The sequence below is a fragment of the Mercenaria mercenaria genome, chromosome 5, assembly GCF_021730395.1.
Source record: "Mercenaria mercenaria strain notata chromosome 5, MADL_Memer_1, whole genome shotgun sequence".
Taxonomy (NCBI): Eukaryota; Metazoa; Mollusca; class Bivalvia; order Venerida; family Veneridae; genus Mercenaria; species Mercenaria mercenaria.
Window position 1 is genome coordinate 10,904,686 of NC_069365.1, and position 15,105 is coordinate 10,919,790.

A 15,105-nucleotide genomic window follows, 5' to 3' on the forward strand; every position below is an offset into this window, starting at 1 on the left:
AACTAATCAAGATTTTTTTAAAAAGTTGTTATATCCACCCTTGGAGTTATTTTACATGACTTGTTAATAAATGGCATCTCATAAGTTCAGAGCACGATCGGAGAAATAAAATACATTTTATATTTCCTATTTCCCCTATTGTATCTCATTATGTGATTACAGTGACATTTTTATTCATGAACATGAGCTGGTACCATGTTCTGTCAACGCTACTTGAACGCGGATCCATGTAGGAATCATTCTTCGTCGTCGGCATTTTCTTCGTCGACATGTTTAGTCGTCGGCGTTCTTGTTATTTTTTCTATGGTCAGCATTCTTCCTCGTTGGCAATTTTCGTCGTCAGCAGTTTTTGTCATCGGCATTATTCGTCGTCAGCTTTTCTCATTGTCGGCAGTTTTTATCGTCGGCATTTATAATCTTCATTTTTGTTTCGTCAGCGGTTTTCCTAATTGTTGGTTATAATTCGTTTTTCTTGGCATTCTTAATCATTAGTCGTCATCGTCGATATTGTTTGTTGCCTCCAGCATTCTTCGCAATCATCAACATAATGATCAAAACAATTCTTGCCTTTATTATTTTGCTGAACTCAAGATAATCTAGTAAGGCACAGAATATGAAATGTCAATGATCAAATATAATTATTATTTTTTATTGATGAGTTTGAATATAAATGGATAATAGTGTCATATAATTAAACAATTATTGACTAGTGGGCTGGTATTCACTTTTGACCTCACGGAAAATAGTCGAGGCAAATGACTTTGTCTATGAATATCTAATATAAATCGCCGGTCTATAGTTTGTGCTTTTGACTGGGTTATAGTTCATTACTAATTTTTGTCGGAATAAAGTTAAAACTTAAAAAATAGATGATACATAACACGATCCGATTCATTTTCCTACTAAACAAAGAAGGCAGAAAACAAAGAATTATTATACAACAAATCACTGTGCTGACGTCACAATTATTACGTCATGGCGTCAAACGGCATAGCGGCGCGCTGGAAAAGAAACCGATCAAAAACGGGCAAATATTTAATGAATGTTGTCAAGAATGTACTTAAGAATCCTTGGTGACGTGTTAGAATCGGAATAATATATCTCATTTAGTGATTTGCTCTTGAATAAATCATTGTTTGTCGTTCAGATGCGTATTATTATATCACTCGGGCTGTGCCCTCGTGATGTAATTCCTTCGCATCTGAACACAAACAATGATTTATTCAACGACAAATCACTGGATGAGATATATTATTTCTTAAAAATTTATTTCTGACGTCATGTAAAAAAGCACATATTGAATGACCTGACAGCAAATAGTCAATACTATTGCCCACGGTACTACGGACCTCGGGCAATAATTTTGACTTTTGACCGGCAAGTCATTCAATATATGTGTAATATGGATATATGGGTCTCTAGTCAATAACTGTATAAAAGTGCGTATCAAAACAGCTCACTTTGAATACAAAATGGCAATTTGTATCCAGGCTTGCATCCAGAAACACATCTGCCGTTTTCTTTGTTACACGCAGCATCATGCTGACATTGTCCACATTTAAAATTGCAGTCTTGTCCAAAATTCCCATCATTACATTCTGTAAGAATGCATGTTTTCAATGAAAATGATATCATACTGACAAAATTAGAAAAGAAATATCAATTTTAATATAGAAACACTAAGGGCTCCTGACTACTTCCAGACTAAGTTAAATCTGAGATGTCTAAAAATAACAAATTTGGATTTGGATAGCATGTTAAAGGCTGTTTGATATAATTTCGATAAAAAACATGAGGGCTATGACAGTCACAGCCCTTGATTTCTCACCTGAGTTTAACATTTTGAACGTGTTTATCATGAAAAAGGCGCTATATAAATTTGGTATCATATGATAAAGTATAGTGTAGCATGGTGTGGTGTGGTGTGGTGTAACGCCTGTAAAGTGTAAAATATAGTGTATGGTGAATAGTGTGTAGTATATAGAATAGGAAAGGAAAGAAAAGGGAAGGAAAGGAAAGGATAGGATATTCATATGCACATGCACATGCACAGAACAGTACAGCATAGTTACGTACTGCGCAACACAGCATAGCCAAAAACAGTATAAGTGTAGTGCCGTGTAGTGTAGTGTAGTGTAGTGTAGTGTAGTGCAGTGCAGTGCAGTGTAGTGTAGTGCAGTGCAGAGCAGAGCAGAGCAGAGCAGAATAGAGTAGAGTAGAGTACGATACGGCACAGTACAGTACATAACAGTAAGTACATTACAGTATGGTAAAGTGCGGCACGGCACGGCACGACACTGCACGGCAAAGCACAGCACAGCACAGTACAGAATAGTATAGTATAGCATTTTGTTTTGAGATTAACGCCATTTTCAACATATTTTCAAAGAATTTGCAGACAAAGGATGATGGACAGACAGATATTCAACTATCATAAAAACTTAACATTAGCACTGCTTGCTCAAAGGAGTTAAAATTGTTTTGACTTTGACTCAGAACTCAGCCTTTTATATGTAATTGTTTGCAAATGCGCATACATGATACACAAAGTTACACTTACCATACAGACATAAAGGAGGAATAAATCCAGGTTTACAAGAATCTGGACAATTGCCATTAGATACACTGCATAGATGGTTGTTCTTGCAGTGACCGCATGTTTGATTACAATATGGTCCCCATGTCTTATCGGAACATTCTGGAAACACCATAAATACATCAAAATGCAGCTCGATCGTTAAACCTCATAAAAACAATCCAATCGTATAGAAGAATAATTGTGTACGTTTAACCAGTGCGGCTGGAATATTATTAATTATTATTATTATTATTATTATTATACCAGATTTATATAGCGCCCTTTTCATGATCAATTTCACGTTCAAAGGCGCTTTACATAGTTCAAATGCAGCCACACAGGGCGCATAATTCATCCTCTACTAGTACAGACACAGAGCGATCTGACCATTGGGGTATAGTGAGACAAAGCCCCCACGACAGAGAGATCAGAAATCAGATACAGGCTTGTCCGGCGAACTTAGCCTAGCTCGTTGCGAATAGACAGCCTGGTTCTTTAACGTGCCCAGTGTATAAGCACTGATATACGCAAGGATTGCCTGGGTTCCTGACCAGTACACCTCTAGTTGGGTGGGAAACACTGAAAAGCGTTTCTGAAAATTCCCGAGTAGCTGCCGGGGATCGAACCACCGACCTCAGGATTGGAAGGCCAGTGTGCAAACCACTGAGCTATCCGTCCATTTATATTGAGATAAACGTAAGAATTTTTACCAATATTACACTTTCCGTTTTGTCCACTCCATCTTCCGCTACATCCATACGGACACATGCCCTCAATCTTGTGTTGTCCAGTTGTCTGACTTCTGCACTGACAGGTTTCGTTACACTCCCAACCACATCTTCCAAGAGGGCATTCTGTTTGCGCAGTATTGAAATTAATACATTTAATAATAAAAATAATCATACGTCTCAGGTTGTTCAGGATTTTATCTTTCATCTTCCTCTTGCTCAAGTTGTTTTCTTTGCTATTAGCCATGTGTAAATTAACGATCTTTGTAAACGTTTCTATATTTTTATGGGGTCTCCGTGGCCGAGTGGTTAAGGTCGCTGACTTCAAATCACTTGCCCCTCATCGATGTGGGTTCAAGCCTCACTCGGGGCGTTCAATTCTTCATGTGAGGAAGCCATCCAGCTGGCTTACGGAAGGTCGGTGGTTCTACCCAGGTGCCCGCTCTTGATGAAATAATGCACGGAGGGACACCTGGGGTCTTCCTCCACCATTAAAGCTGGTAAGTCGCCATATGACCTATCATGTGTCGGTGCGACATTAAATCCAACAAAAAGTATATTTTTATGACATTCAAGGAAGTTGTTATTAATTTGCCATAGAACAATTGCTTTATAGTGGCTATTAGTGCAATATCGTCTTTTCGCCACGCGAACCCGCCAGACAAAACACGATATTTAAGAGGTTTAAATAGCGCTTGGCGAACACCCGCTAAACAGCAAACACGTGACACGAAATCCCGCTAAACAGCGGCGACGCAGGGCGAAAAGTCGAGATTATAACACTCAAATGACGGGGTCAACGTATACAGAACGCTTGTAAGCGTCTTTTCGCTCTGCGATCCTACCAATATGTCTCTTAAATCTCGACTTTTCGCCCCCGAGAACCGGCCATTTGAGTTCTAAAATTTCGACTTTTTGCCCCGTGCCCCGCTGATTAGCGGGTTTGCGTCCCGTATCTGTATTTTAATGAACTATGATTTATACCTGCAAATACTTCAAATTCACAAATAACCAGAATCTTGGCAGATCTTTCAACCCGTACAGTGCTACCAAGGAACGGTCCCGTAAAGTTTCTTGATTTAGGGTTATAACCTTGTTTTTTGTCTTCAGACCCATTGTCAGTGAATATAAGTTTTGTTTGAGAGCTATTATTTCCGACCAGTACTTTGTACGAATTATACTGACCTGAAAAATTATACATGTATATCATATTGTGTGAAAACGAAATTAAATTGTAATACTTTGCAGATCACTTATTGTATAAATTACAAATTATACGTGGATGATAACTTATTGCATTGAAAGCAACCGTTTTCATTTATTTCATTCATCAATAAAACAATTTACCTTTCACTTACTTGTTCCATGATCTAATCGACCAAAGAATCTGATTCCTTGGATGTCATAAAAAGTATCTAAATGTACATTCCACCACTTTGCTGGTTCAGAAGTATAATCCATTGTTGCACTGCAAGTTCTCTTCGGCTCACTATTCTGAGATTCACTGGGAGACAGCATTGGCCTTCCGTCTACGGCATACGAAGCTTTCCATATTCCATTATATGTTAGGACGGTTTCTATTGAAGTAAGCCTATTGAACGAAACCAGGCGACCTGTAATAAAATTTCTAAATGTCACCATAAAAGTTAAAGTAAAATTGTTTCACAAAATAAATGGAGTGAATGTAGGCCTCTGAAAGGAACTTTTGGAGGCATCTCTTTTCTTCCTATCTCATTTGACTTCTAGTGAATAGGTACTGCTATATCGTAAAAAATATTGTAGTGACGCTACGTATACAGCCGACAGTATTAACATTATTAATACTTTATTTCCCAAATCACGAACAAATGATAAACTTTGTGTTAACTGATAAAACAACAACAGTGTTCCTATCTTTCTAAAGACTGAATATATGACAACAAATATTTACTCGTTAAAAATCCAAAACTAGTCATAAAATCAGCTTGAAGGTTGCAGATATCTTTTATCATGAGCAAATGAAAAATAAGCACACAGACCTATGTATTTCATTTAACCGAATGAAAGATAATCAGACAGTTTACAATTGTGAGAAGCTTCATTAAAACCTAAATCGTAGAATTGTTTCTGTGTGCACAAATGTCAACAAAATTGCGATTGGCCCATAGACTTTTATTACCAAACCGTACCTCATTAATAAGTTTGATCTTAACATGTAAAATTACCTTAAACTAAAACACTGTGAATAGTAAAAAGTTAAACTATTAATATAAGACACAATTGTTGTTTGAGAAATGTTCATCCAGGATTAATATATGTTAGTGTGCTGATGTTGTTCGTTGAGCTTGGACCTAAGTAGTGTAATAAAAACTTAAGCTGAAAGTACAGCTGCCTTAATTTAATAAGTATCCCTGTAATATTTTGAAATAAATTGCACACCGCAGCAATAATTGCAAAACGAGGAAAAAAAATGCTTCAATTGGCCTATTTTTGCAAAAGTGATACAAAATTAAAGCTTTTTATTACCTTTTTATAATAATATACTAAATTGTAATATGGTATTGAAGCCAGTCAAAAATGTTTCGTTTCGATTACCTAAAATATATAAAATATTTAAATTTACGACGCACTTTTTACGAGTGTTAATGTATGACAAATGTAGTAATATTTTTACGTAAGAGTGAGGTTGGGTGCGCACCATAAACCGGTTTAAGCTCCCCAGTGGTGTTTTTGCCACTGACCGTTCCAAGGCGGTGCCCCACTGTGTTCCTTTGTTTGTTCGTTCGTTCGTTTTGTCCTCATGTGTTGGCTTTGTGTGTGTTTGTGCGCGCGCATGTGTTTGTGTTTGCGTGCGTGTGTGTGTGTGCGTTTGTGGTGTGCACGTTTGCGTGCTGTGGGTTTCGTTTTGGGGAGGCTGCGTTTTTGGTGCGTGACATTCCCTGTTTGATACTTGTCTTTGTTTTTTACGAAACGACGATAAACACTTTTGTACTGCATCAATGTTGCAGACATAAATCATTGACATTATTTTCGTTTGTCTTGTTATGATCTCAGAAAATGGTCGTGGCGTTCAACTTATTTCGAAATATTTACGAGGTATATTAATAAGTTAACGTAGCCGTATTTTTTTCGCGTGAACAGTCCCGTGTTTTATTCCTAAATGAACAAATATACAACCGTGAATGACGAAATTATAAATATTTCTTCAGTGAATGAAATATATGCAATGTGTATGCGTAATCATGGTGGCATATTTCTGCCAACCACATAATCACTTATTTATGTAGACAGTTTTCTCTAAAACATGTCACATATGCAGTTATTACCAGGCAAGTGGAAAAGTTGGATTCTTCAACCCCCGCCACCCCCGTCGCACGCACACATACACCAACAAGCGATGTTTCGAATCCACATTGGTGAGGAGCAGGCGATTTGAATCAGCGAATTAAACCTATCGTCCAATGAGGTTGGGAAGGACGAAACAGTGTCTATTTTTAGAAAAATGTTTGCTGAAAATATATAATTATCATGAAATAAGTGACTAAATGATAAAAGCAATATATCTAGTCAACATAAATGAATATGTGGATGGCAGTAGTGGGCACTAACAGGCATTTTATTCTGTGATTTACACGAAACTGTTCTACTTGCCAGCTAATAACTGAATAAAAGACATTTTAAAGAAACTTTTCGAGATGAATTAATGGATATGTGGATGGCATACGCAAAACTAATATTTGGACAACAAAATAATGGAACATATTTATTATCTCGATTCTAACTACGCAAACATTACGCACATCTCTGTAAAACTACATTACAGCCTGTTACAATTCACATCCCAACAGAAAAGCATTGCATAACAGCATTTTAATGTGACAAAGTTACTGTTTGTAAAATAATCAAATCCGAGGTTTTTTATTCAAGCCCCTAAACATATGCATGACGTCACATTATTACAACATAGTTTATTACTGGCGTCAAGACAATAGGAACGAAAACGAAATTTAATATGAGCCAACATTGGCAATGTTTGTCAGAACGTTGTTGAACTTCCGGTAAGACAGAACTTTCTCCTTCCTGGCATATTGTGTCTAAGGATATGTTAGTAAAATATCACGACCTTTGGAATGCATTCTCTATTTGTCTTTGAATTTTATATTGTACATGTTTTCCCAGATCATTACTAAATCATATAAAATCATACCTCCAAATAGCTCCACTTCACACAGAACTAAAGGCGATGGCATATTTTCTTTAAGTTTGATTTTCACTATCTTGCCAATAATTGGTTTCACACAATTCACATTCATAACACTTTCTCCTTCTGTACCGGCTCCGTGTTGATAGCAGACCTCATAGTTATTGGTAGTGTTTTTTATTTCTACAGAAAATCCTTGAAAATTTGCTACAATGGAAAGGCATATAATTAGCGATCAAATGTCAATAGTTTGCTCCGTTTTGGTCCAAGCAGTATATATCGCTTTATGATATTCACATAGTCAAATGAAAGCATGCTGTTTCCACAATAAAGAAATATGAAAACGACATGATATGACAATATGGACAAGTTATTACCGATCCTCTTCAGCCCATATCTGCCGATACGAAAAGACAGTAGTTTGTTTATTCTATTTATCATCAAACTCAGTCAAAATAATTTCACTTGGCTGCGGTCTATGCTTCCATATATATTCCATATGCTTCTTATATTATATTTAATTTCCAGGCTTTAACTTACTGATTTGATTTATATATAACCTTTATCTGAGTCCCGAATCTTGATGACTAATCCAACTATATAAAACTTAGTCGATAATTTAAGACGCCAAAATTGTTGTGTTGGGTTTCCTGGTTCTTTATTATAGCCTGTACTGCTGCATGTGTTCACATCTCCATCTATTGCTTTTTTTGCCCATCGGGCTTTGTCTTGCTCTCTATAGTTCTGTTTAGTACCATTGGATGTAGTTACAAGATTCCCTAAAATAATTTATTTTTTCTTTATGACACAAGTATTTCCTGATATCGATAGTTTTCAAACATTGGAGAAACGAATCACTCAGTGTAAACTGTACAAGTACTACATTTTAGAACAAATTATCAATGTAATTGAAAATTAATGTACTTTATAAGGTGTAATGCGATACTATTACCTGTGATTCTCTCATTTAACTACTTACTTATAATGTATTTGTATAACGTGTGATTCTATGGTTACTTTATTCAATGGCTAGATACTAAATATTTGGTTTTATCATAATGTAATGTCAGAAAAACAACACTCTAAAGCTAACTAGGTAATTTTTGCGACATGCAATAATTTTATACGAACGGTATTGGCATCCTGGTCCCATCCATCCGAACAAACAACCATCAGGACACTCGCCCGTTACAACGTTACACTGTACATTGTCTTTACAGTTACATCTATATTTACAGTTTGGTCCGAAACCCTTGATTCCAGGATGCACTGTATTTGGACATTCTATGTAAAATAATAATACATATTCAAATGCTTTTTCAGGCAAACCTCTTGCTAAAAGTAATGTTACCATATTTTCCTTTTCTCACCGGGAAAAAATTGTCGGATCCATCAACGCTTATAATTTTGACATTTGTATTACCCTTTTTGTACTGTATTAAATACAGTGTGCATGCTTGAGGGATCAGTGTCACAGAATTTCCATATCCGCCGTTAAATTAATGTTGTGCCTTTAATAATGTAGCATGCATCTCCTCTACCGGTCATGAACAGGCTCAAACCAAGCCTGCAACATTTTCGTTTTTGTCGTGCTGAGCGACCTGTATAGTTTCCACTTTTTCTATTTTAATAATATAAATGCAGTGGCAGAGTTATACAATCACAATTAGGAAATAAAATGAAAACATTTGTTTTTAAATTTGCGATTTGTTCATTCATATAGTGAATATAGTTTAGAACCGCAGTGAAACTTCTGGGTATAGGGGATTGCATCTAGTTGTAAGCCTTACTGAAATTAATGACAAATAGATACTTTATTACTTTTCTCTTATGCTAACTTTTAACAATATGACCAGTTGTGATTTCCGTAAGTGTAGAGATTTATCTACTTTTTTCATTTGGAACCACGTTTAAGGCCCGTTTATATGGCACAATATATTTACATTACATTTCAATATACAACACTTTATTGTACTATTTTACATGTTTATCTACTTTCTTAATATAATAAAGAAGACAGATTAGCGAATAAAATATCAGAAAATAGCTCTATACAACCATAAAGTGTATACCAGTTATTTTATTCCTTTTGCATTTCAACGTCTTATAAGCGAGTGGATTACATGTACATGTGATAATACAACCACTCTGCTTGATATTTATGATATTGCCCATATCTTCACATGTACATAAAATATTACACCCCCTTTAGATTGCAATATTTATGACAATAAGCATATATTAACTAACAGTGAATAAAATTAATTTAAGTGTGTAGAGCTACGTAAATTGTATAAAATATTATGAGTAGTATTTCAAGATATCTCATCCTCATTGAAAACAACATGAATATAACGGTATTGAGTTTAACGAGTTATTCCAGCTCTAAGTCGTTGTCAAAAATAGTCATTTAACGTTATGAAGTTATGTAAGAAGTTTGCAATAACTAAACAACCTTGAAAAATATGCCTACATCTTGAGTGAAAATTTCCATCAAGTTTGGCACAAAATATGTAATACCATGTGACAGTGAAACAATAGTTAAGTGGGTGAAAATAACTGTTAGATATTGTTTAAAAAGCAGGAAGAATGTTAATTTTCTCCTTAGTTTTAAAACGGTTTACTTCCTTCTCAACAATTAATCTCACAGAGTATTTATGATGGCCTTTTGTCACTACAAAGTATGTCGTAAATGACGATTTTGTCCTTTCGATTGCATAATTTCAAATTTCATTCAATATCTGACTAGAAAAACACAAACGAGAAAAAATGACTCTCATAAGACAGAAAAGAAATCAAAGAGCAGGAAAGAAAACATTTTTGTCGGACATCCCTTGGATAATTCCTTTCCCTTTCAGTTTGATGAATGCGCCAGAAAGAAATAGTTTTGATCCATAAGCACTAAAACATGTGATTGTGCATTTTTAAAGCACATACAGATGGCTCATCAATATTGTTTTGAATGTAAGCGTATCAACTATTTTGTTCTGTGTGTTGCAATAATTACCGTTTGCATAATTTGCGTATTGATATTGGCAGAAGCTGCGCAAATGTTTCTCGCTAATAACCAATCTGCACGTTTTGTAATAACCAATTCGTGATTTAAGACATACTGACTTTATCTGCCAACAAAATTTCATAACAAGACTTTATATATATATTTTCTAATAATACAAATGACAAAAACCAGACGTGCTTGAAGGTGTGAATTGTCCGAGCCGTTCTTTTTTGAGTGTTCATTTCTTCGAGTGATAGAAAAGGTGATACATATATCTATACAGTTATTTCTAGAAGATATTTACGTTCTTGGTATTTTACGAAATTTTTATTTCTATAAATGTCGTTTTAGAGTTACTTATCGTCTTTTCGGGTTTATTTCATAAACACTTATAATTCTTAACGTTTTAATGCCTTTATAGTTTAACATTTGAAAACTGAAATTGTAATTTTCACAAATACATGAATAAAATATCAAATCTTGACATCTATTCTAAGTATTTTTTTCCATATAATTTTGTTATTTAACCAAGAACGTTGTTTACGTTTTTAATTTTACTTTTGTATGGTATTGTAGTTCAATGTTAAACTATGCCAATTGGTAGTCTAAACACCCATATTGGTTTTTCCTTTCAAACTATGAGTGTCACGCCTATGAAACTGTTTGTTTGCCTAGGGTCTACACCAAAGATATCACCTCCTTTACTATCGGTACTACAAACACTGCTTTGTTTAGCACGAGGTGTCCTTTTATTGCGTCTTGCAACAACTTTTGAACTTGTTTTTACTTTTATTGGGTTAACTTGCGCAAATCATATGGCAATACATATTCCAACGGGAAGTTTCTCACTACCCGCATTTTTGGGGTTTATGAGAGAGAGAAAAGATATCCCAAATGTGTAAGGTGTCGTTTTAGTAATATATATATTTATCAATAATTGATTCAAATGAACTAGTATTATCAAAGGAAGATAACTTCTTTCAAAATGAAGTATATATGTATGACATGCTATTAGATCATTCCAGTCAGTTTCGCAACCTTAGAGTGCCTAAGGAATTACGATTAAGGGTTCACTTTGACTGACATTGCCTTTTTTATCATTACGATACTAGCTGATTGTTTGTTCATAAAACCAAATTATCGAGTTTACACTGTTATTAAATTAATGGAATATAAAGTTCTACTTACGGCAAATGATTCTTTGTATCCAATATATGAAAGTTAAAAATCTAACAAATTGAATATTTTCCATAATGCTGTGCTCATAAAATTGACAATGAAAATGAAAACTTAATTGTTTGTTCTAAAAGTGTTTCCGGAAGTCAAGGGCCACGCTTCAGATAAGATCCGTTTTCAAATGAACTATAACTCATCAAGATGAAGCTGTGTATATGAATGAGGAAAGAAAATAAAAGGATGGGCTAAGTACACGTATAATCAATGTACATTTTTATAATTGATATGCATTTACTATACAATTAGTATATAGGTGCTCTACCTGAGACGTGTTTAACAAAACTCAAATAGATCTACATTTTGGTAATCACTAATTAAATAAGTTATCAAGTGTTATTCAAAATTTATAGTGAACGATTTGTATCTATCATCGGCATCATCTTTCTGGCCAGCGTTATAGAATCCCTCAGTAAATATAAGAAATATTTATCAGACCGGCTAGTTAAGACTTGTCGCACAAAAATTATATCTATTTGTAATTACAATATCAATAAAATCTAATATTATGTTAAGAGAATCCCCCGCAAGATTAGGAAATCTAATAATCTAATAAAAATCGTCAGGAAAAAATGAAAGTCTTAGTCAGCAGTTGTTTTTTTTTGTTTTTTTTTTTTTCTTTTTTTTGCCATTGCGTGCTCAAAATGACCACAAAATCAACATTTACATTTAATGCTATATACTCAGGTAAATCAATGCGGAACCTGGCCAAGATTTCTTATTAGAAGAAGGTGGCAGGTTCGATCCCTGGCCGTATCATACCAAAGACGTGAAAAATTGTACTGGTAGCTTCCTCGCTTCGCGGTCAGCATTAGGAGAAAAGTACTAGTACTGGTCAGCCCAGTGTCAGTGTATTTCGACTGGACGGGGTAATCAGGCACATGTCAATAGATGACCCTTAATATTTCGGGGATCAATGTGTCAGTGACCTTGAAATTTACAGAGATTTCCAAATAATATTTGGAGCACATACATCCATCAAATACATTTTAACAATTAATACGTATGCTCCTGTTTTAAAGAAATAATTGGTAAAGCATTTTAATTTAAATAATATTATTTATTTTATGCTTGTTGGTGAAATACTGGAAAATAGCAGTGAGATATAAATCGATATCACTCACAGTGCCGAACTTCTTTTTTTTCCAGATGAATTATCTCCCTTGAAATATATATTCTTTAATTACCTCCCTTTGCTGCCTTTAAAATTACTGTATTATACTAATACTCAAACCATACACGAGTCATGAACTGCTAGACAATCCTATATAGAACAGGCTAGCTATATAATTAAATTTGCAAAAGAAATAATGTTACCTTTGTCAGCTTGGTTGCTAGGCCTTGCCATAATTTCATGTAGCTACAGATATATGTGTGTTTCCTCTACTTTTTTCCATTGGTTCACTATCGTGTGGTAGATTTTACTGACGACAGCACATTTAGTTGGTTGTTGTCTTAGTTAATTATCACAAGACATCAACTCAACCTTACGTAATATGCCAGCATTTACTTTCCCACTCCAAGCCCAGCCAGTTGTGTTCCAACTTCCATGCATTTTGTTATGCTAAGCAGCTCCTAGATCAATATTTCCTAGCTATTTCTATTGAATCCATGATGATATTTAATTCTGCAGCTTAATTTCCATGGACATACGCATATTCCACAGTTGTTTAGATTTTTCGTGTTGTTTTTTTTAATCTGACCTTCTGCGTGTGTTTTGGTAAACAAAGCAAGCTTCCGGTTATTCAACGAACTGACGGATTGACCCGAAAAGATTTAATTATGCTTCTACTTAACTACCGGCATTTGTCAATGTCTCTGTTAGCCGCGGACTGTGTATTTTTACACAAAATATTTAAATGCAGTTTTTGTTTGTCGCCTTCTGTTTTTAAAAACAAAATGGCGTCGTGTTGATTTAATGACCCTAATCACCAATATTCGATATTAATGTGCCTAAGTGTCCATGGTAATTTAGCGGATGTATCATATGTAACACGGTAGCTTAAATAAATCCGAATTTCGTCATAAAATATCGGATTTATATGAACATTTATGCACGTAATAAACAGAAAATTCGTTAAGCTTCACAAGCTAGCATAAAATAAAAAGAAAATTTGTTTGTTTGCAGTGAGATATCGAAATATATCATCACCGATAAGGGAGACAATTCTGATATTTTCACTCAGGCTCCGCCTTCGTGAAAATATTCAATTGTCTCCCTTATCGGTGATGATATATTTCGATATCTCACTGCAAACAAACAAATATCCTCTATTTATCACATATTTGGCGTCGCGGGAGTGTAATAAAGCCATTAAATAAAAATGATAATACACTAGTTTAATAAAGCTTTGACGTCGACGTCATTTACAGTATAGGAGACGTTGGTCAAATTGACTTGTTTATATAAAAGAAAGTAGATTTGTTGTTGTTTCGACAGGAAAGGATAACATGTGATAAAAAGAATATTACATTTGTGACTTTCCAGATTGAATTTATTAAACTCAGTATGGAAAGTCACAATGTAATATTCTTTTTATCACATGTTAGCCTTTTTTGTCGAAACATCAAAAATTCGACTTTCTTTTATTATATAAACAACACAATTTGACCGACGTCGCCTATACTATAAATGACGTCGACGTCAAAGCTTTATTACACTAGTGTATTAAACACGATCCATTTGTATTTGACAGTTTCCAAACTGTCAAAATGCTTGATTTATTAAGAACTTATCGGAAAATTCAAAAGAACAAGCAGATGTTTCATATATTTGATAAGCATTAATAAAATTCAAGAAATATCTTGATCCGGAAACATTCATTCATAAAACATAATTTACTTATGTCTCTCTATATATATTAGAACTGCTCTATCCGAAATCGGATAATGCGCATACTTTCGTTCTGTTTTACCATCCGTAACAAATGCACACTACGAATTTTGGTAGTTAAGATAATATGATTTTTGTACATGTGTATCAAATGGCAAAAATAAATACTGTGTGTTTGAGTGGCTATCCGAATTCAGATAAGCTGTTTGAGTGGTTATCCCAATTCAGATAAGCCGTGAACATTTAACTATCTAAAATCGTACTGAAGAAAAACTTGAGTTTTGTCGTTACTATCCAAATTCAGTTAAGCTTCAACAATGTCCTATCTGAAATCGAATGAAGCAAAACTAACTGATGGCGTTGCAATCCGAATTTAGATAAGCCCTAACAATTAGCTATAAAAAGAATGAGCGTTGACTAAGTTTCTGTCCAAATGGTAAAACAATAAAGCATAACGTTATTCCTCTTTTAGAGAAAATAGTTCATGATTCCACATAGTCAGTGTATTAGATATTCACATTCTTCTTTCGCCAGTCTACCAGATCTTTTCCCATC

The 15,105-nt window shown here is 34.6% G+C and overlaps 1 protein-coding gene across 4 annotated transcripts in view; it reads right to left on the bottom strand.

The window, feature by feature from the left end:
- Positions 1-11,871, bottom strand: part of LOC123556443 (multiple epidermal growth factor-like domains protein 10) — a 30,662-nt gene extending 18,791 nt beyond the window's left edge. The window contains exons 1-9 of one of the 4 annotated variants that reach the window (XM_053542663.1): positions 11,673-11,870; positions 8,618-8,770; positions 8,047-8,265; positions 7,493-7,693; positions 4,665-4,919; positions 4,291-4,491; positions 3,289-3,432; positions 2,561-2,698; positions 1,461-1,598 (exon numbers count right to left, since the gene is read on the bottom strand). In XM_053542663.1, coding sequence (XP_053398638.1) covers positions 1,461-1,598; positions 2,561-2,698; positions 3,289-3,432; positions 4,291-4,491; positions 4,665-4,919; positions 7,493-7,693; positions 8,047-8,265; positions 8,618-8,770; positions 11,673-11,736 — 1,513 coding nt within the window. In that variant the 5' untranslated portion in view covers positions 11,737-11,870. Of the gene's footprint in view, positions 1-1,460; positions 1,599-2,560; positions 2,699-3,288; positions 3,433-4,290; positions 4,492-4,664; positions 4,920-7,492; positions 7,694-8,026; positions 8,266-8,617; positions 8,771-11,672 lie in introns of those variants that run through there. The other 3 variants (XM_053542662.1, XM_053542664.1, XM_045347179.2) reach the window with 3 other exon arrangements.
- Between the last annotated feature and the right edge of the window lie 3,234 nt (positions 11,872-15,105).